Source organism: Heterodontus francisci, chromosome 5 (genome assembly GCF_036365525.1).
Source record: "Heterodontus francisci isolate sHetFra1 chromosome 5, sHetFra1.hap1, whole genome shotgun sequence".
Lineage (NCBI taxonomy): Eukaryota > Metazoa > Chordata > Chondrichthyes > Heterodontiformes > Heterodontidae > Heterodontus > Heterodontus francisci.
The window spans coordinates 8,803,171-8,825,287 of NC_090375.1; the positions used below are offsets into that span (position 1 = coordinate 8,803,171).

Below are 22,117 nucleotides of genomic sequence, written 5' to 3' on the forward strand. Positions count from 1 at the left end.
TCCCCTCCAGCCCATCTGTTTGTCTCTCTGTTTCCCTCTCACTCTCCCTCCCTCCCCCCTGCCTGTCTGTGTGTCTCTCTTTCTCTCTGTGGCTGTCTGTCTCCGTCTCTCTCTCTCTGGCTGTGTGTCTGTCCCTCCCCCCCCCCCCCCCCTTCTCTCTCTCTCTCTCTGTCTTTTTGCGCGCGCGCCTCTGTCTGTGTGTGTCTCTCGCTGACTCCCTCGCTCGCGCTAACTCTCACTGTCTGTCTTCGTGTGTGTCTCTGTTTGTGTCTCCTCTTTCCGCCTTCTGTACCAATCATGTGTAACAATTTTTTGATGTTGCTGGTTACACTTGGCCAAATATAGTTTTACAAATACAATTCTTGTCTCTTTGCTGCCCTGTTTGTACTTGGACATTGAAAAATGAAACTTGCCCTCCTGCCTTCACAACTGGCCTGATTTTCTAGGGTTCACTATCTCTGTCAGCTGTAGTTGCCATCTGAAACAGGCAGATGCTTCACGAAGTGACATTGTTACGAAGTCCGAAGTCATCACTGGTTTCTAACCTTGCCACTTGGCCATCTTCCTGCGGATTCCCTTGTGGATTTTTTGAACTTAAGAGTTCGAAAGTGATTTAATTGTAGGTTCTGACCTGTTACAAGGCTGCTAGCATTGCACCTGCTCTCTTGATGGGAGTCGCTATAGGAGGAAAAAGAACGGAAAATATTGTCAACCCTGAAATCTGACCTTGCAGTTTGTTTTATTTTATTCAGACTTCTCTGATTTTTGATATAAAACTGCGAGCAGAATTTGATGGAGCTGTCACGATTCATCATCAAGTGCTTTCAGCTCTGTCCATTCACCCATGCAAGATTCCTCGGGCAGGTATGTACATTTCAGAAGTATCTAAAGTCCATGTGATATTTTGCTTAATTTGCTGGTGATTTGCTTAACACTGAACACAATTTCTATCATCATTGAAAACAGATTTTATTTTAAAGATAAATTCTTCCTCAGCTCCCCGCTGTTCTCCCCCACCACCCCCCCCCCCCCCCCCCCCACCCCCCACTGCCCCAGTTGATCTGTTGAATACCAGCCAGTGGGATTTCCAATTTGATGAGGAGTTAGAGGAGCAATGTTGGTGTTATTGATCGCTTCAGCTCCCTTTTCTCCACCACCCCTGCCCCAAATGGAAACATTATTCAGGATTCCAGCTTCCGATTGCTCCCATGACCCATGTTGCAGTGTGCGTATCACACGTGAATTGCAAGATTGGCGTCAACTGTGAGGCCCCCTATGATTGAATAGCCCACTAACGCTGAATAATTTGTAACATCAACTATCTAAACTCATAGGGTGGCCAGTCGGGTGAGGTAACACAGGCAGCTGTTGCCTATCTGTCTGACCTCCTCCAGCCCTACAACTCTTCAACTCTGCGCTCCTCCATTTCTGGCTTCTGACACATCCCCCACTCCCTGTGCCCTCAGCTGTCGAGGCCCTTCCTTCACTTATCCTCTCTGCCTCTCTACCTCCCTTTCCTCCTTTAAGGTACTCTTTAAAACCTATCTCTTTGATCCAGCTTTTGGTCGCCTGTCTTGATATCTCCGTGCGTGGCTCGGTTTGAAATTTTGTTTGATAACACTTATGTGAAGTTAAAGTCTGATGTCGAAACTGTATCTCAGCAATATTGTATTAATGTCTTCAAATTCTGTGTCCAGGTCCATCGGCTGTGACAACACAAAGCCCTGTCCCATGCGAACTTTGTATCCTTTAGGGTTAATCGTTTGTCAGTGTATGATGACAATTAAAATGAGTTTCTTGGGAATTTCAGGATAAGCTCTAAAACGAGAGAAAAATTTTGTGGATGCTGGAAATCTGAAAGAAAAACAGAAACTGCTGGAAATACTCAGGAAGGCAGGCAGTGTCTGTGGCAAGAGAAACAGAGTTAACATTTCAGATCAATTCATCAGAACAGTAAAAGGTTAGATGTAACATGTTTTCACCAGTTACAGAGCTGGGGAAGGGGTGGGTAGTTGGTGCGAGGGAAGAAGGGGAAAAGGGGAGATCTGTGGAGGGCAGGAGTGTTTGGAAGGAGGGACAGGGTCAGCAGAGAGTGCAGGGAAGAAAGAACAGAAGCAGCGCTTATATTTCTGAGTCATTGAAGCTTGCAGTGTTTGACAGCTGAAAGGAAGTGTTTTGTTCAAGCTCCAGATGAGGTGAAGGATGAAATGAACTGCAGACCAGGACAGTTGTGAGATAGTGAGTCAGTGCTACTGAAGAGAGAGGTTAAGAGCGTGCATGTGACAGCACATGGCATTGAGCATGGATCTCAAGAAGCAGGTATGGTAGCGTGGCGGTTATATTACTAGAATAGTAATCCAGAAGTCTGGGCGATTTGATCTGGAGTCAATCCCATCACGGCTGCTGGGGAATTTAAATTAAATTAGTTTAAAAACTGTAATAAAAAAGCTAGTAGCCGTAATGGTGACCATGAAACTACCAGATTGTTGTAAAAACTCATTTAGTTCAATAATGCCATGTAGGGAATTAAATCTTCTGTCCTTACCCAGTCTGGCCTATATGTAACTGCAGACCCACAACAATGTGGTTGACTCTGAAATGGACTAGCAAGCCACTTGGTTGTAGCCAAGAAGGTGGCTCACTGCCACCAGATCAATGGTAATGGAATGAGCAATTGCCAAGCGACGCCCACACCCTGACAATGAGCTTACAAAAAAAAAGTCTTGAGGAACGCTGAATATCACGGAAATATCTGTGATTGTGGGTGGGTCAATAACATGAAGGGTGGAATTTAAACTGGAATTCATGTGGGATAAGAGGGAGCTAGAGACAGTTGCTGAGGAAAGAGGTGGCTGTGAAAGTAAGTTTTAGTAGACACGTGGGCAGACACGAGAAGAGAAACCTTTGCCAACTCTTTGGGATGAAACATTAAACTGAGGCCCCGTCTGCCCTTTCAGTTGGATGTAAAAGATCCTGCCGCCATTATTTCAAAGAGAAGGCGAGTTTCCTCTGATTCCTGACCAGTATTTATACCTCAATCAACATCACAAAAACTAATTATCTGGTCATTATCACATTTCTGTTTGTGGGAGCTTGCTGTGTGCAAATTGGCTGCCGCATTTCCTACATTACAACAGTGACTACACTTTAAAAATACTTCATTGGCTGTAAAGCACTTTGAAATGTCGAGTGACTGTGAGAAACGCAACATAAATGCAAGCTTTTCTTTCATGCTTTAAACCATGAACCAGTAAATTCAGCGAAGGTGTCATTGGCTTTGTCTTGTCGATGGAATCTGTGTTTTCTTTAACTTTTAGATTCTTCCTCGTGGAGTGTATTTCAGCCTGATATTATAATTAATGCAAGTGAAGGTGAGTGAATCCTGGGAGTTCTTGTATTTGTAGCATGGGCATTTATAAATGCACAGTGTTTAAAGTGTTTTGCAGCAACCTGTAACACAGCCTGTACAGGTTTTGAAACTTGCGGAAAGATAGCGATCTGCTTCTTTGTGGCCGGATGTTAGGAGGGCAGTGTTTAAATGTAAATCCAGAGCACCAGTAGGCAGCACCACATTTTAGGGGTGTGGTTTATTCGCCCACCCTTTCTTCAGTCACTCTGTCCCATCCCCCCACTCATCTACCTGTTCCTAATTAAATCTTTACTTGTGCTGATTTCCTGTGAACTAGAAATACCAATGAATTTATACACAAAGCTCATAGAATCTTACAGCACAGAAGGAGGCCAATCAGCCCATCGTGCCTGTGCCAGCTCTTTGAAAGAGCTATTCAATTAGTTCCACTCCCCCTGCTCTTTCCCCATAGCTCTGCTTTTTGTTTTGCACTGATCAGGATAGACGCAAGAATGCCAAATTTCAAAGGGAGCAACAATTTATACCCATGAGAAAAGGGGGCTGATTGGTTGGCAAGTCGACTCTGGTCGAGACATTGCCATGGAGAATGCACCAGGGAACAATTGTCCCTCAGGCTTTTGTTTATTTCAAAAAAAGGCACAAAGCCCTGATGCCAAGTCTAGTAAACCTCCTCTGCACCCTCTCCCAGGCCTTGACATCCCTCCTAAAGTGAGGGGTCTGGAACTGGTCATATTCCAGCTGGGGCCTAACTAGTATTTTATAAATGTTTAGCATAAATTCCTTGCTTTCTGTAGTTTGAATTGACTGGTTTCTGTGGCTTGTGGACAGGTTACTTATGGTGTCTCCAGATAAAGCTGCAGCCTATAGTACACTTGCTTCAAGACAAGGGGCGGCTAATGGATTTTCTTCTCCAGAGGAAGGACTGCAAAATGGTCACCTTGTCTGTGTGCAATCAGAGTGAGTACCCTAACGCGCTTGGAATGAATCATAGTGTTGTTTTTTATTTTGGAATATATGTAAATAACAAAGCAGAGAGTTTCTCCTGTTAAAATGATCCTTTAGCTTTTTGTTCAGATTATTTTCATCGCTGGTCGAGTCTGTTTATAACATTTGTGCAAGCAGAGAGCAGTGTGGGCTTAACAACTTAAAATAAGGAATTCCTGCTGAGGGATTGCTGCCAGCTTTGTAATAGCTACCCTTTCTTTAATGTGATGTGAGCATCACTGACAAGGTCAGCATTTTTTGCCCATCCCTAATTGCCCTTGAGAAGGTGGTGGTGAGTGCCTTCTAGAACCGCTGCAGTCCAGATGGTGTAGTTACACCCACAGTGCTGTTAGGAAGGGAGTTCCAGGATTTTGACCCAGCGACAGTGAAGGAACGGTGATATAGTTCTAAGTCAGGATGGTGTGTGGCTTGGAGGGGAACTTGCATGGTGTTCCCATACAGCTACTGCCCTTGTGCTTCTAGTTGGTAGAGGCCGCAGGTTTGAAAAGTGCTGTTGAAGGAACCTTGGTGCGTTGCTGCAGTGCACCTTGTAGATGGTACACACTGCTGCCGGTGTGCGTCGGTGGTGGAGGGAGTGAATGTTTGTGGATGGGGTGCCAATCAAGTGGACTGCTTTGTCCTGGATGGTATCAAGCTTCTTGAGTGTTGTTGGAGCTGCACTCAAAGAACAAAGAAATAAGAACAGTACAGCACAGGAACAGGCCATTCGGCCCTCCAAGCCTGCGCCGATCTTGATGCCTGTCTAAACTAAAGCCTTCTGCACTTCCGGGGTGCGTATCCCTCAATTCCCATCCTATTCGTGTATTTGTCAAGATGCCTCTTAAACGTCGCTATCGTACCTGCTTCCACCACCTCCCCCGGCAGCAAGTTCCAGGCACTCACCATCCTCTGTGTAAAGAACTTGCCTCGCACATCCCCTCTAAAAACCTTGCCCCTCGCACCTTAAACCTATGTCCCCTAGTAACTGACTCTTCCACCCTGGGAAAAAGCTTCTGACTATCCACTCTGTCCATGTCACTCATAACTTTGTAAACCTTTTATCATGTCGCCCCTCCACCTCCGTCGTTCCAGTGAAAACAATCCGAGTTTATCCAACCTCTCCTCATAGCTAATGCTCTCCAGACCAGGCAACATCCTGGTAAACCTCTTTTGTACCCTCTCCAAAGCCTCCAAGTCCTTCTGGTAGTGTGGCGACCAGAATTGAACGCAATATTCTAAGTGTGGCCTAACTAAGGTTCTGTACAGCTGTAGCATGACTTGCCAATTTTTATATTCTATGCCCCGACCGATGAAGGCAAGCATGCCGTATGCCTTCTTGACTACCTTATCCACGTGTATTACCACTTTCAGTAACCTGTGGACCTGTACGCCCAGATCTCTCTGCCTGTCAATACTCCTAAGGGTTCTGCCATTTACTGTATACGTCCCACCTGTATTAGATCTTCCATAATGCATTACCTCACATTTGTCCGGATTAAACTCCATTTGCCATTTCTCCGCCCAAGTCTCCAACCGATCTATATACTACTGTATCCTCTGACAATCCTCATCACTGTCCGCAACTCCACCAACCTTTGTGTCGTCCGCAAACTTACTAATCAGACCAGCTACATTTTCCTCCAAATCATTTATATATACTACAAACAGCAAAGGTCCCAGCACTGATCCCTGCAGAACACCACTAGTCACAACCCTCCATTCAGAAAAGCACCCTTCCACTGCTACCTTCTGTCTGACCGAGCCAGTTCTGTATCCATCTTGCCAGCTCACCTCCGATCCTGTGTGAATTCACCTTTTGTACCAGTCTGCCATGAGGGACCTTGTCAAAGGCTTTACTGAAGACCATATAGACAACATCCACTGCCCTTCCTTCATCAATCATCTTCGTCACTTCCTCAAAAAACTCAATCAAGTTAGTGAGACATGACCTCCCCTTCACAAAACTATGCTGCTTCTCGCTAATAAATTCATTTCATTTGTTTCCAAGTGGGAGTAAATCCTGTCCCGAAGAATCCTCTCTAATTCCCTACCACTGATGTAAGGCTCACTGGCCTATAATTTCCTGGATTATCCTTGCTACCCTTCTTAAGCAAAAGAACAACATTGGCTATTCTCCAGTCCTCTGGGACCTCACCTGTAGACAATGAGGATACACAGATTTCTGTCAAGGCCCCAGCAATTTCTTCCCTTGCCTCCTTCAGTATTCTGGGGTAGATCCCATCAGGCCCTGGGGACTTATCTACCTTAATGCTTTGCAAGACGCCCAACACCACCTCCTTTTTGATAACGACTTGAACCAGACTATCTACACTCCCTTCCCTGGACTCCTCATCCACCAAATCCTTCTCTTTGGCACTCATGCAGGCAAGTGGAGAGTATTCCATCACACTCCTGACTTATGCCTTGTAGACGGTGGACAGGCTTTGGGGAGACAGGAGGTGAGTTACACACCATAGAATTTCCAGCCTCTGGCCTGCTCATGTAGCCACAGCATTCATATGGCTGCTCCAGTTCAGTTTGTAGTCAATGGTAACCCCTAGGATGTTGGTGGCAGAATTCAGCGATGGTAAAGCCGTTGAATGTCAAGGGGAGATGGTTAGATTCTCTCTTGTTGCAGATGGTCATTGCCTGGCACTTGTGTGGCACAAATGTTACTTGCCACTTAGCCAAGCCTGGATGTTGTTCAGGTCTTACTGCATGTGGGCACAGACTGCTTCAGTATCTCAGGAGTCTCAATGGGGAGTCGCAAATGGTACTGAACATTGCACAATCATCAGCGAACATACTCACTTCTGACCTTCTGATGGAGGGAGGTCATTGATGGAACACCTGAAGATGATTGGGCCTAAGACACTACCCTGAGGACCTCTTGTTGTGATGTCCTGGGACTGAGATGATTGGCCTCCAACAACCACAACTATCTTCCTTTGTACTAGATATGACTTGAACCAGTGGAGAATTTTCCCCTTGATTCCCATCGACTTCAATTTTGCTAGGGCTCCTTGATGTCAAGGGCAGTCACTCTCACCTCAGCAGTGGAATTTAGCTGTTTGGTCCATATTTGGATCAAGGCTGCAGTGAGGTCAGGCGCTGAATGGCCTTGGTGGAATCCAAACCGAGCGTTGGTGAGCAGGTTGTTGCTGAGTACATGCTGCTTGATAGCAGTGTCGATGACACCTTTCATCACTTGGTTTTATTTTATTTTTTATTTATTTATTTAGAGATACAGCGTCTGTGCCGACCAACAACCACCCATTTATACTAACCCTACAGTAAATCCCATATGCCCTACCACCTACCTACACTAGGGGCAATTTGTAACAGCCAATTTACCTATCACCTGCAAGTCTTTTGGCGGTGGGAGGAAACCGGAGCACCCGGAGGAAACCCACGCAGACACAGGGAGAACTTGCAAACTCCACACAGACAGAACCCAGAATTGAACCCAGGTCCCTGGAGCTGTGAGGCTGCGGTGCTAACCACTGCGCCACTGTGCCGCCCTATGATTGAGAGTAGCCTGATAGGGTGGTAATTGGCCGGATTGGATTTGTCCTTTTTTTTTGTGTACAGGATGTACCTGGGCAATTTTCTACATTACATATGAACATACAAATTAGGAGCAGGAGTAGGCCACTCAGCCCTTCGAGCCTGCTCTGCCATTCAGTAAGTTGCCAGGTAGATGCTAGTGTTGTAGCTGTAGTGGAACAGCTTGGCTCAGGGTGTGGCTAGTTCTGAAACAGAAGTCTTCAGTACTATTGCCAGAATGTCATCAGGATCCATAGCCTTTGCAGTATCCAGTGCCTTCAGTCATTTTTTGATATCACGGGGAGTGAATTGAATTGACTGAAGACTGGCATCTGTAATGCTGGGGACTTCAGGAGGAGGCCAAGATGGATCGTCCACTCAGCACTCGTGACTGAAGACAGTTGCAAATGCTTCAGCCTTATCTTTTACGCTGATGTGCTGGGCTCCTCCATTATTGAGGATGGAGATGTTACGCTCTTGGTTATGGATAATGAAGTTCCATATCCAAAGTACATTTGGTGCTCTCGCTACCCTCAGTCCTTCTTCCATGTGATGTTCAACATGGAGAAGTACTGATTAATTAGCCGGTTCGGGAGGTGGGGCGGTAGGTGGTAATCAGCTGGAGGTTACCTTACCTATGTTTGACTTGATGGCATGAGACTTCATAGGGTCTGGAGTCGATGTTGAGGACTCCCAGGACAATTTCCTCCCGACTGTAAACTACTGTGTCACTGGTAGGGCAGATGGTGATGGAGGATTCTGGGACATAGGCTGTAAGGTATGATTCTGTGAGTATAACTATGTCAGGCTGTTGCTTAACTAGTCTGGAACAGCTCTCCCAATTTTGGCACAAGTCCCCAGATGTAATTGAGGACTTTGCAGGATGAACTGGGCAGGGTGTGTCGTTGCCGTTTCCTGTACCTAGGTCAATGCCTGGTGGTCCATCTGTTTTTATTCTTTTTTAACTTTGCTGCAGTGGTTTTGATCCAACTGAGTAGCTTGCTAGGCCATTTCAGAGGGCAGTTAAGAATCAACCACATTGCTGTGGGTCTGGAGTCACATGTAGGTCAGACCAGGTAAGGATGGCAGATTTCCTTCCCTAAAGGATGTTATGAACCAGATGAATTTTTACGACAACTGGTAGTTTCATTGTCACCATTACTGAGACTACCTTTTTATTCCAGATTAATTTATTATTTGAATTTAAACGTAAGGGCTTAAGAGGGTTAAATTATGCAGACAGGTTGCATAGACTGGGCTTGTATTCCCTTGAGTATAGAAGATTAAGGGTGATCTAATTGAGGTGTTTAAAATGATTAAAGGAGTTGATAGGGTAGATAGAGAGAAACTATTTCCTGTATTGTGGGAAGTCCAGAACAAGGGGGCATAACCTTAAAATTAGAGCTCGGCTATTCAGGGTTATGCCAGGAAGCACTTCTTCACACAAAGGGTAGTGGAAATCTGGAAATTTCCCTCAAAAAGCTGTTGAAGCTGGGAGAATCAAATGGAAATTTCTAAACTGAGATTGATGGATTTTTGTTGGTGAGGGTATTACAGGATATGGAACCAAGGCAGGTAGAAGTAATTGAGATACATGATCTAATTGAATGGCAGAACAAACTCAATGGGCTGAATGGCCTCCTCCTGTTCCTGTGTTCCTAATGGCATATTGCAGAGGACTTTTGATAAGTATTGTTTATCAGTGTGCTGAGGTTGTAGTAATCCTGCTGCATCTTTTTATTTCAGTGCTGAGTGCAGCAGAGCAGGGTAGCTTGCCTGTGATCGCTACCATATTTGATAAACTCAATCAAGTCTACAAGGAATACCTAGAAGCTGAGCAGAACTATACCTTGGTGAGAACTGCATGCATAGTATTCAGTGTTCTTAACACTTCAGTCCGGTATGTTGTCCTGTGGGAGGGAGTTTAATTTACCAAGTATAGTCGAGAATCTCCCTGCCCTTTGATTCCTCTATAACTGGTGACCTTCCTGCGAAATTCAAAGCACAACAGGGTTGCCAAGTGGATGAATTATTCAAATATTTTCAGAACTGTTTATCCACGTCTCTAAAAGAAGAAAATGAAAAACGTTTTCATTTCTATAGCATCTTTCATGACCCAAGGACATTCCAAAGCACTTTATAGCCAATGAAATACTCTTTTTGAACTGGAATCGCTGTTGCAGTGTAGGAAACAGCGCCAATTTGCGCGCAGCAAGATCCCACAAATAATGCGATAATGGCCAGATAATCTGTTTTGGTGATGTTGATTGAGGGATAAATATTGGCCAGGACACCGGGGAGAACACTCCTGCTTTTCTTCAAAATAGTGCCATGGGATTGTTTTTTACCTTTTGCATAAGACCTTTTATGCAGAATCGTTTCTCCCTCCCTCCAGCCCATTTTGAAAGTAATTGCTTTGAGTCTTAATTGCCAGTATTGCAGTAATTGAGATTTTTCTCTTTTGTTTAGGCTATGGAGTCGGGAACAAGTCGCAGTAGCTCGACTCAGAAGAGGCCAGTGCGTACACAGGCTGTCATTGACCAGTCTGACATGTACACCCACGTCCTGTCCGTGTTCACTGAGAAAAAGGTTAGCAGTGCTGAATGAGATTCACTTGATCTTGGGAAAGGAAAAACTGGCAAAAACAAAATAAACCGAAACTAATTTTAATCCCATGATACACGATGGGACTGTTGTGAAATTGATGCCAAAGAGAGAAGTAATACTAATGAGAAGCTGAGTCTCCGAACCTTTGATACCAATACCCAACACTAATCTAATTTATGTTGACTGTATTTAGATGCTGGATTTAAGAAAGATGAGCCTGCATTTATGTAGCACCTTTCTCGACCTTTGGACATCCCAAACATTGAAGAAAATATCAAGCAGTGATACACTAGTCTATTGTCCCCTTCAAGTCCTCCCAGGCCAATTATAAACCAATACGCAATGAAGTATGGGTAGAACTTAAAAACAAAAAGGGGGCAATCACTTGGCTGGGAGTGTACCATAGACCTCCAAACAGTCAGGGAGAGATAGAGGAGCAGATATGTGGGCAAATCTCAGAAAGATGTAAAAATAATAGGGTAATAATAGTAGGGGATTTCAATTTCCCTAATATCGACTAGGATAGTCTTAGTGTAAAAAGCTTAAAAGGGGCGGAATTCTTAAAATTCATACAGGAGAGCTTTTTGAGCCAGTACATAGAAAGCCCTACAAGAGAAGGGGCAGTACTGGACCTAATCCTAGGGAATGAAGCTGGACAAGTGGCAGAAGTGTCAGTGGGGTGGCATTTCGAGGATAGTGACAATAATTCTGTAAGATTTAAGGTAGTTATGGAAAAGGACAAAGACGGGCTGGAAATAAAGGTACTGAATTGGGGGAAGGCTGATTTCAATATGATAAAACAGAATCTGGCCAAAGTGGACTGGGAGCAGATACTTGTAGGAAAGTCTACATCAGACCAGTCATTCAAAGAGGATATAGTGAGATTTGAGAGCCAACATGTACTCGTTAAGGTGAAGGGTAGGACCAACAAGTCCAGGGAACCCTAGATGTCAAGGGATATTGAGGATTGGATCAGGAAAAACAAGGTGGTTTACGGCAGATTCGGAGTGCTGAAAACAGCGGAGGCACAAGAGGAGTATAGAAAGTGTAAGGGGTACTAAAAAAAAGTAATTAGGAGAGCGAAGAGGGGACATGAGAAAACACTGGCGGGCAAGATAAAGGAAAATCCTAAAGCGTTTTATAAGTATATAAAGGGAAAGAGGATAACCAGGGAAAGAGTGGGGCCCATTAGGGACCAAAGTGGCAATCTCTGTGTGGAGCCGGAGGACATAGATGAGGTTTTAAATGATTACTTTGCATCTGTGTTCACTATGGAGAAGGACAATGTAGGTGTAGAGATCAGGGAGGGGGATTGTGATATACTTGAACATATTAACATTGAAAGGGAGGAAGTATTACCTGTTTAGCAGGCTTAAAAGTGGATAAATCCCCAGGTCCAGATGAGATGTATCTCAGGCAATTATGTGAGGCAAGAGAGGAGATAGCAGGGGCTCTGACACAGATTTTCAAATCCTCTCTGACCACAGGAGAGGTACCAGAGGATTGTGAATGTCGTGCCATTATTCAAGAAGGGTAGCAGGGATAAACCAGGTAATTGCAGGCCGGTGAGTCTAACATCAGTGGTTGGGAAAAAAATTGGAAAAAATTCCGAGGGACAGGATTAATCTCCACTTGGAGAGGCAGGGATTAATCAGGGATAGCCAGCATGGCTTTGTCAGGGGGAGATGGTGTCTAACTAACTTGATTGAATTTTTCGAGGCAGTGACTAGATGTGTAGATGAGGGTAAAGTGGTTGATGTAGTCTATATGGATTTCAGTAAAGCTTTTGATAAGGTCCCGCATGGGAGATTGGTAAGAAGGTAAGAGCCCATGGGATCCAGGGCAATTTGGCAAAGTGGATCCAAAATTGGCTTAGTGGCAGGAGGCAGAGGATAATTGAAGGTTGTTTTTGCGAATGAAAGCCTGTGACCAGTGGTGTACGGCAGGGATCAGTGCTGGGACCCTTGCTGTTTGTAGTGTATATTAATGATTTAGACGTGAATATAGGAGGTCTGATCAGTAAGTTCGCAGATGACAGGAGAATTGGTAGTGTTGTAAATAGTGAGGAGGAAATCCTTAGATTACAGGACAATATAGATGGGCTGGTAAGATGGGCGGGGCAGTGGCAAATGGAATTTAATCCTGAGAAGTGTGAGGTGATGCATTTTGGGAGGACTAACAAGGCAAGGGAATATACAATGGATGGTAGGACCCTAGGAAGTACAGAAGGTCAGAGGGACCTTGGTGTATTTGTCCATAGCTCACTGAAGGCAGCAGCACAGGTAGATAAGGTGGTTAGGAAGGCATATGGCATACTTGCCTTTATCAGATGAGGCATAGAATATAAGAGCAGGGAGGTTATGATGGAGCTGTTTAAAATGCTAGTTAGGCCACAGCTGGAGTACTGTGTACAGTTCTGGGCACCACACTATAGGAAGGATGTGATTGCAATGGAGAGGGTGCAAAGGAGATTCACCAGGAGGTTGCCTGGGCTGGAGCATTTCAGCTATGAAGAGAGACTGAAAAGGGTAGGGTTGTTTTCCTTAGAGCAGAGAAGGCTGAGGGGGGAAATGATTGAGGTATACAAATTATGAGGGGCATTTATAGGTTAGATAGGAAGAAAGTTTTCCCTTAGCGGAGGGGTCAATAACCAGGGGGCACAGATTTAAGGTAAGGGGCAGGAGGTTTAGAGGGAATTTGAGAGAAAAATTTTCAGCCAGAGGGTGGTTGGAATCTGGAACGCACTGCCTGAAGAGGTGGTAGAGGCAGGAATCCTCACAACATTGAAGAAGTATTTAGATGAGCACTTGAAACGCCATAGCATACAAGGCTACAGGCCAAGTGCTGGAAAATGGGATTAGAATAGTTAGGTGCTTGATGGCCGGCACGGATACGATGGGCCGAAGAGCCTGTTTCTGTGCTGTATGACTCTAACTACTTTTTGAAGTGGAGTCACTGTTGCAAAGTAGGAAATATGGCAGCCAATTTGCGTACAGCAAGCTCCCACAAACAACAACGTGATAATGATCAGTTTATTTTCATAATTGAGGAATAGGTGTTGACCAGGGCACTGGGAAGAGCTCCCCTGCTCCTCTTTGAAATAGAGCAATTAAATCTTTTGTGTCCGCCTAAGAGAGCAGACGGGGCCCGTTAACACTACCTTAATCCGCTCCTGCCCCAGCTCATCTGTTCCTGAAACCCACATCTGTACCATTTCTACCTCTAGACTTGACTGTTCCTGGCTGGCCTCCCACCTTCTACATAAACTTAAGCTCATCCAAAACTCTGCTGCTCACTTCCTAACTCTCACCAAGTCCTATTCACCCAGCATCCCTGTGTCTCATGATCAATCAGCGCCTCGATTTAAAAAATGGTCATCTTTGTTTTCAAATCCCACGATGGCCTTGCCTCTCCCTATCTCTGAAATCTCCTCCAACCCCTCACCCTCCCTAGATATATGCGTTCCTGCAATTCTGGCCCGTTGAGCATCCCCAATTTTCAATGCTCGATCCTTGGTGGCTATGCCTTCAGCTGCCTAGGCCTGAAGTTCTGGAATTTCTTTCCTAAACCTCTCCACCCCTCTTTTTCCTTGAAGACATTCCTTAAAACCTACCTCTCATCTGCCATAATATCCCCTTTTGTGGCTTGGTGTAAAATTTTGTTTGATAATGCTCCTGTGAAGCACGTTAGGATGTTTTGCTGTGTTTAGGGTGCTATATAAAATGCAAGTTGTCTCATTCAAAAGACAGCACCACCAGCAGTGCTGCACTCCCTCAGTACTGCACTGGAGTGTCAGCCTAGATTATGTACTCAAGTGTCTGGAGTGGGACTCTGACTCAGGCGAAAATGCTACCCACTGAACCATGACTGACCAAGTGGTAGATGTGTTTTCTTGTGTATTTTTACAAAGGTATACTTTGCTTTGAGAAGTTAGCTGCGTGACTGGATTGAATTCTATCCCTAATGTTTGTGAATCATTGTCAATGGAGCATTTATAGTTTGCAAGACCCCATACTATCCCATGTACTGTGTCAGATAGTGTGAAATCTTGCTGAATATACTTACTATCTGCCTCTATTAGTTGGAAGCTATGAACAGCTTTAGATGACCACGCACTGCTTTTAATGTGGCTCTGATTATTAATAGGAACAGGAGGCCATTCAGCCCCTCGAGCTTATTCCACCATTCAGTTAGATCATGGCTGATCTGTCTCTAAGCTCCATCCACATACCTTACATATAATTACATAGAATTTACAGCACAGAAACTCACCATTCAGCCCGAGTCAGTCAGAAATTAATGTTTCCAAAGGTGATGAGCTATTATTGAAGATTTAAGATACTATAGGTGTGGGCACAGGAGACATTAGCAGGTTATTTAACTTCAGCAACAACTGAAGAGAAAATTTCAAAGTTTAGTTTCTGTTATAGCTGTGTTTTAATAAAATCTAAGGATGAGAAAGACTGTTCCACTTGGCTCTCCAGGGCACCAACACTGACATTGTGGTATCTGATGTAACTTTCATTGCTTCAGGATAGATTTCTTCCAAATAACCTGACTATATAACCAAGTGTCCATTACATTGAAGGTACAGCACAGAAACAGGCCATTTGGCCCAACTGATCTAAACTGGTGTTACACAGAAACATAGAAAATAGGAGCAGGAGTAGGCCATTCGGCCCTTCGAGCCTGCTCCGCCATTCATTATGATCATGGCTGATCATCCAACTCAGTAACCTGTTCCCGCTTTCTCCCCATATCCTTTGATCCTTTTTGCCCCAAGATCTATATCTAACTCCTTCTTGAAAACATACAATGTTTTGGCCTCAACCGCTTTCTGTGATAGCAAATTCCACAGGCTCACCACTCTCTCTGGGTGAAGTAATTTCTCCTCATCTCAGTCCTGAAAGGTTTACCTCATATCCTTAGACTATGACCCCTGGTTCGGGACTCCCCCACCATCGGGAACATCCTTCCTGCATCTACCCTGTCAAGTCCTGTTAGAATCTTATGGGTTTCTATGAGATTCCCCCCTCACTCTTCTGAACTCCAGCGAATATAATCCTAACGGACTCCATCTCTCCTCATATGTCAGTCCCGCCAACGCAGGAATCAGTCTGGTAAACCTTCGCTGCACTCCCTCTATAGCAAGAACATCCTTCCACAGATAAGAAGACCAAAACTGCACACAATATTCCGGGTGTGGCCTCACCAACGCCCTGTATATTTGCAGCAAGACATCGCTGCTCCTGTACTCGAATCCTCTCGCTATGAAGGCCAACATACCATTTACCTTTTTTACCGCCTGTTGCACCTGCATGCTTACCTTCAGCGACGGGTGTACGAGAACACCTAGGTCTCGTTGCATATTCCCCTCTCTGTGTTTAGCCATTCAGATAATCTGCCTTCCTGTTTTTGCTACCAAAGTGGATAATCTCACATTTATCCACATTATACTGCATCTGCCATGCATTTGCCCACTCACTCAAATCACCCTGAAGCCTCTCTGCATCCTCCTGACAACTCATCCTCCCACCTGGTTTTGTGTCATCTGCAAATCTGGAGATCTTACATTTAGTTCCCTCATCTAAATCATTAATATATATTGTGAATAGCTGGGGTCTGCCATTCGGAAAAAGACCCGTTTATTCCTACTCTTTGTTTCCTGTCTGCCAACTAATTTTCTATCCATCGCAATACACTACCCCCAAACCCATGCGCTTTAATTTTACACGCTAATCTCTTATGTGGGACTTTGTCGAAAGCCTTCTGAAAGTCCAAATAAACCACATCCACTGGCTCCTCCTCACCAACTCTACTAGTTACATCCTCGAAGAATTCTAGTAGATTTGTCAAGGATGATTTCCCGTTCATAAATCCATGCTGACTCTGTCCGATTCTACCACTGTTCTCCAAGTGCTCTGCTATAAAATCTTTGATAATGGACTCTAGAATTTTCCCCACTACCGACATCAGGCTGACTGGTCTGTAATTCCCTGTTTTCTCTCTATCTCCCTTTTTAAGTACTGGGGTTACATTAGCTATTCTCCAATATGTAGGAACTGTTCCAGAGTCGATAGAATCTTGGAAGATGACCACCAATGCATCCACTATTTCTAGAGCCACTTCCTTAAATACTCTGGGATGTAGATTATCAGGCCCTGGGGATTTATCGGCCTTCAATCCCAACAATTTCCCCAACACCATTTTTCTTTTGATACTGATTTCTTTCAGTTCCTCCCTCTCACTAAACCCTGTGTTCCCCAACATTTCTGGTATGATATTTGTTTCCTCCTTTGTGAAGACAGAACCAAAGTATGCATTTAGTTGGTCAGCCATTTCTTTGTTCCCCATAATAAATTTCTGACTGTAAGGGACCTACATTTCTCTTCAATTACCTATAGAAACTTTTACAGTCAGTTTTTATGTTCCCCGCAAGCTTACTCTCCTACTCTATTTCCCCTTCTTAATCAATCCCTTGGTCCTCCTTTGCTGAATTCTAAACTGCTCCCAGTCCTCAGGTCTGTTGTTTTTTCTGGCATATTTGTATGCCTCTTCCTTGGATCTAATGCTATCTCTAATTTCCCTTGTAAGCCATGGTTTGGCTACCTTTCCCATTTTACTTTTGAGCCAGACAGGAATAAACAATTGTTGCAGTTCATCCATGTGCTCTTTAAATGTTTGCCATTGCCTATCCACCGTCATCCCTTTAAGTAGCGTTTCCCAATCCATCATAGCCAACTCGCGCCTCATACCTTCGTAGTTTCCTTTATTAAGATTCAGGACTCTTGTCTCAGAATCAACTACGTCACTCTTCATCTTGATGAAGAATTCTATCATATTATGGTCGCTCATCCCCAAGGGATTTCGCACAACTAGATTATCAATTATTCCTGTCATTACACAATACCCAGTCTAGGATGGCCTGTTCTCTAGTTGGTTTTCAACGTATTGATCCAGAAAACCATCCCGTATACACTCCAAGAATTCCTCCTCTACGGTATTGTGACTAATTTGATTTGCCCAATCTATATGCAGATGAAAGTCACCCATAATTACAGTCATTCCTTTATCGCATGCGTCTCTAATTTCCTATTTAATGCCATTCCCAACATACCACTACAGTTTTGGGGTCTATGTAAACCCCCACTAATGTTTTTTTACCCCTTAGTGTTTCTCAGCTCTACCCATACAGACTCCACATTGTCAGAGCTAATATCCTTCCTCACTATTGCATTACTTTCCTCTTTAACCAGAAATGCAACTCCACCGCCTTTTACTTTTTGTCTGTCCTTCCTAAATACTAAATACCTCTGGATGTTCATTTCCCATCCCTGGTCACCCTGCAGCCATTTCTCCATAATCCCGACTATATCATACCCGTTTACATCTATTTGCGCAATTAATTCATCCACTTTATTGCAAATGCTCTGCGCGTTAAGGAACAAAGCCTTAAGGCTTGTTTTTTTAACATTACTTGTCCCCTTCCCACTGTTTTTCACTGTGGCCCTGTTTGACTCTGGCCTTTGATTTGTCTGCCTATCACTTTTCTTCCCCTTGCTGTCTTTTGTTCTTTGTGTTTGATCCCCCCTCTTCTGATTCCTTGCAAAGGTTCCCATCCCGCTGCCATAAGATGCTGATAAGAAATCAAAGTGCTGTATGCAAGAAATGAGACTGGAAAATTGACAATATTTCTGTGAAGAAATTCAACTGCTTACCTTCACACAGGCCTCCTCCCATCTTACTTCATCTCACCCCATCAACGTATCATAAATAAATATGAATAATTAAACAATATATCATTCTAAATCATGGGGCTTGGTGGGTATGATGCTGCAGCAGTTATGTTACTGGACTAATAATCCAGGGAACGTGGGATCACATCTCACCAGGGCAGTTTGATAACTTGAGTTCAGTTCTTTCCAGAAAAGCTGTTGTCAGTAATAGCCATGAAAGCTGTCAGATTGTCGTTTTTTAAAAAAGCTTATTCGTTAATGACCTTTAAGCAAAGAAATCTGCTGTCCTTACCCAGTCTGGCCTTTGTGACTCCAGTACCACACCATTGTGTTTGACACTTGGTTGCCCTCTAGAGTGGCCTAGCAAAACACGTAGTTGAATCAAACTAGTAGGGATGGGCAATAAATGCTGACCTTGCTAGAGATTCTCAGATCTCGAGAATGATTGGTCATTGGCGAAGGAGCAGTGCTTGCCATTCACCTTGCTGATAGATGCCCACAATGTTTTTATGGGCTTCTGAGCAGAGACTTGCTGAAATCGGGGGACTGATCCAGCGCAGTCTTTTTACAGTGGCCCTGTGGCATCTGTGAGCAGGTCAAGCAACAGCGAGATTCTTCAACCAGTCATAAATCAGAATTCTCATAGTTGCGCAGTCTAAACCAGGAAGAATAAATTAGATTTAAATGATGTAAAGAGAGTGAAATAAAGATTGCGAAAGACAGATGAGATGAAGAAAAATGAGACAGACAGAAAAAGTAAAAAAGAACTTTGATTTTTCAAAAATTCTCCAGCACTAGTTAGCTTCTAAAGGAATGAGATCCACACCTGTAAAATTTAATTTTCAGGGCCATTTGGCAGCAGTTACCATTAGTAGGCAAATACACCAAGTTCACGCATTACATGTCTTTCAATGCCAGGTCTACCAGTGACGACTGCAACAGAACACTCTGGAGGAGTGCGCTGTCACTGGCAGCAACTTCCAGATTTCCGCACAGGTGCAGACATCAGAAGTTGCTGTCCAATTTACCCTATAGTAATGATGAGTGCTGATCATAGAATGGTTACTGCACAGAAGGAGATCTGTGCCGATTCTTTGCAAGAGCAGTTTAACTCGTCCTACTCCCCAGCTCTTGCCTTGTAGCCCTGCAAATCTTTTCTCTTCAGATAATTATCCAATTCCCTTTTGAAAGCCATGATTGAATCAGCTTCCACCACACTCTCAGGCAGAGCTTTCCAAATCCTAACCCCTTGCTGCGTTTTTTAAAAAAAAGCCTTTTCCCCATGTTGCCTTCGATTCTTTTGTCATTCACCTTGACCCTTCTGCCAATGGGAAGTTTCTCCCTATCTACTCTGTCCAGACCCCTCATGATTTTGAACACCCCTATCTAATCTCCTCTCAACCATCTCTTCTCTAAGGAGAACAATCCCAGCTTCCCAGTCCAGACTGAAGTCTCTCATCTCGAGCCATTCTTATGAATCCGATCTGCACCCTCTCTAAAGCCTTCCTAAAGTACAGTGCCCAGAATTGGACACAGTACTGCAGGTGATAGCTTCCTCATTGTTATTAATACAAATTCTGGACCAATATGTATTTTTTCAAAGCCAGAGTTGAATTCTCGATTGTAATCTTGAAGTTTCTGATTCTCACAACCTGTACGTATTTAACATGTTAACTATTAAGAGTCCACAATAGTGCTGGTTTTACCTGAACTGAATGGTCTCATTCCATACTTGTGTTCTGATGCAGCTAGACCATATTAATTTCTACATCTTTTAGCAGGACCTTCCCCACAAGTTTGTTAGTGCAGTATTGATGGAATACATCCGGTCTCTCAATCAGTACCAGCTCACGGTCCAGGTAATCAGTCTCCTTCACTTCACTCAAAAATATTGACATTTGTGTACTTTGGTTCTTTGCATTCTTTAAAACATTGTATTTTATTACAGCATTACCTGTATGAATTGGTTATAAAAACTCTTGTCCAGCACAGCCTGTTCTACATGCTTCATCAGTTTCTACAGTACCATGTGCTCAGTGACTCCAAACCATTGGTGAGACACAAAATTTTCTGAAGAATTCACCTGACTGTTGAATTGACCTTTAACTGAGTGAACCACATGTATTTCATATTTTTTATATAAAAGCAAAGTACTGTGGATGCTGGAAATCTAAAATAAAAACAAAATGCTGGTCTGGCAGTATCTGTGGAGAGAAAAACCGTTAACTTTTCAGATCTGTGACCTTTTACTGGAACTGGGAAGTTAGAAATGTAATCAGTTTAGAGCAAGTGAAAGGGTTGGGGGTGGGGGGAGGCGGTGATGATTGGAAAAGGAACAAAAAGGAAGGTCTGTGATAGATTGGAGGGCAGGATAAAGGCTAAAAGGTTTCACAGCACAAGTCCAAAGGGAGTGGTATTGTGACAAGTAAAGAAACAAAGATGTGTCTAGAGGAGATGTAAATGGCAGGATCCTGAATGGCTGCCATCTGAAAGAAAAGGAAATAAGAGAAACCAGAGAGGGAAAAAATCAAACCAAAAAAAAAAAAGAAACACAGTGGGGACAGAGGTTATAATCTAAAATTGTTGTACTCAGTGTTGAGTTCCAAAGGCTGTAAAGTGCCCAGTCAAAAGATGAGGTGCTGTTCCTCGAGCTTGCATTAAGCTTCATTGGAACACAGCAGCAGGCTAAGGACAGAGAGATCAGAGTGGGAGCAAGGTGAAGAATTAATTTTAATTCATTTTAATTTATCATTTTAATGCTAAAAATCTATAATATAAAAGCAAAATACTGCAGATGCTGGAAATCTGAAATAAAAACAAAGTGGTGGAAATACTCAGTAGGTCAGGCAGCATTTGTGGAGAGAGAAGCAGAGTTAACATTTCAGGTCTGTGACCTTTCATCAGAACTGGCAAAGCTTCGAAAAGAACTAGGTTTTAAGCATGTGAAGGGGAGGAGGGGGGTGTTGTGGTTTGGTGGGAAAGAGAACAAAAGGAAAGGTGTTTGGTGGGGAAGAGAACAAAAGGAAAGGTGTGTGATAGGGCAAAGGACAAGAGAGATTATGTAACAAAGATGTCATGGAACAAAGGCAAAGAGAGTGTTATTGCTAGTTGTGAAGGACAAAGCATTAGTCCACAGAGTGTGTTAATGGCAGAGTAATGAGAAGCTCTGTCCAAAAGCACATGAAAAAATAGGTAAAAATTTTTTTTAAAAATTTTAAATATTTTTTAAAAAGGCCAGTCATGTTCTGAAATTGTTGAACTCAATGTTGAGTCTACAAGGCTGTAGAGTGTGTTACAACTGACCACTCCAGTCAAAGCCCCCAATCAAAATATCCGATTCTGATTGTGGTGGGAGAAACGCACTGTTAATTCAATCCCATCCCTCTACAGATTGCTGAACATATCATTTTTAAACTTTCCAAATTAAAGAAAGACCCAGCCAAATTGTACCATCTATTAACCCCTGAATGAGGCTAACCAAACTAGGTGTCTTTAAATTAAAACACATTAATTGTTTAAGAATTTAGTTTTCCTCATTAAACACTACGAAGATATAAACAACATTTAAAATAGAATAAATTGGAGTCCATGCAAATTTACACTCCTGCCAGATGTGAAACTGTCCAAGGTTGCTTGAAGTCCTCACAGCCGTTCAATGGGGAAAATAAGGTTCCTCAACAGTAGAACAGTCCATAGTCTAATTCAACAGTAAGTGATGATTTTCTTCTCCGGCGATGAATTTCTACAGTTAACCACATGCAAACGCTTTTTTACTGAATCAATTTGGCTTTAGAATTTTTTGAGGGATAAATGATTGGCACAGTCTAACTTACCTTCTTTCAGTTTAAATTATCAGAGATCTCTGTTTTGGCTT

At 43.4% G+C, this 22,117-nt stretch overlaps 1 protein-coding gene across 1 annotated transcript in view; it reads left to right on the forward strand.

Annotated features, from left to right (window-relative positions):
* The window catches only part of rmc1 (regulator of MON1-CCZ1), a 66,566-nt gene that overhangs the window by 31,110 nt on the left and 13,339 nt on the right, over positions 1-22,117 (forward strand). The window contains exons 8-16 of the mRNA XM_068031029.1: positions 488-608; positions 753-864; positions 1,698-1,742; positions 3,318-3,371; positions 4,199-4,327; positions 9,647-9,753; positions 10,370-10,489; positions 20,022-20,102; positions 20,192-20,296. Coding sequence (XP_067887130.1) covers positions 488-608; positions 753-864; positions 1,698-1,742; positions 3,318-3,371; positions 4,199-4,327; positions 9,647-9,753; positions 10,370-10,489; positions 20,022-20,102; positions 20,192-20,296 — 874 coding nt within the window. The remainder of the gene's footprint in view (positions 1-487; positions 609-752; positions 865-1,697; positions 1,743-3,317; positions 3,372-4,198; positions 4,328-9,646; positions 9,754-10,369; positions 10,490-20,021; positions 20,103-20,191; positions 20,297-22,117) is intronic.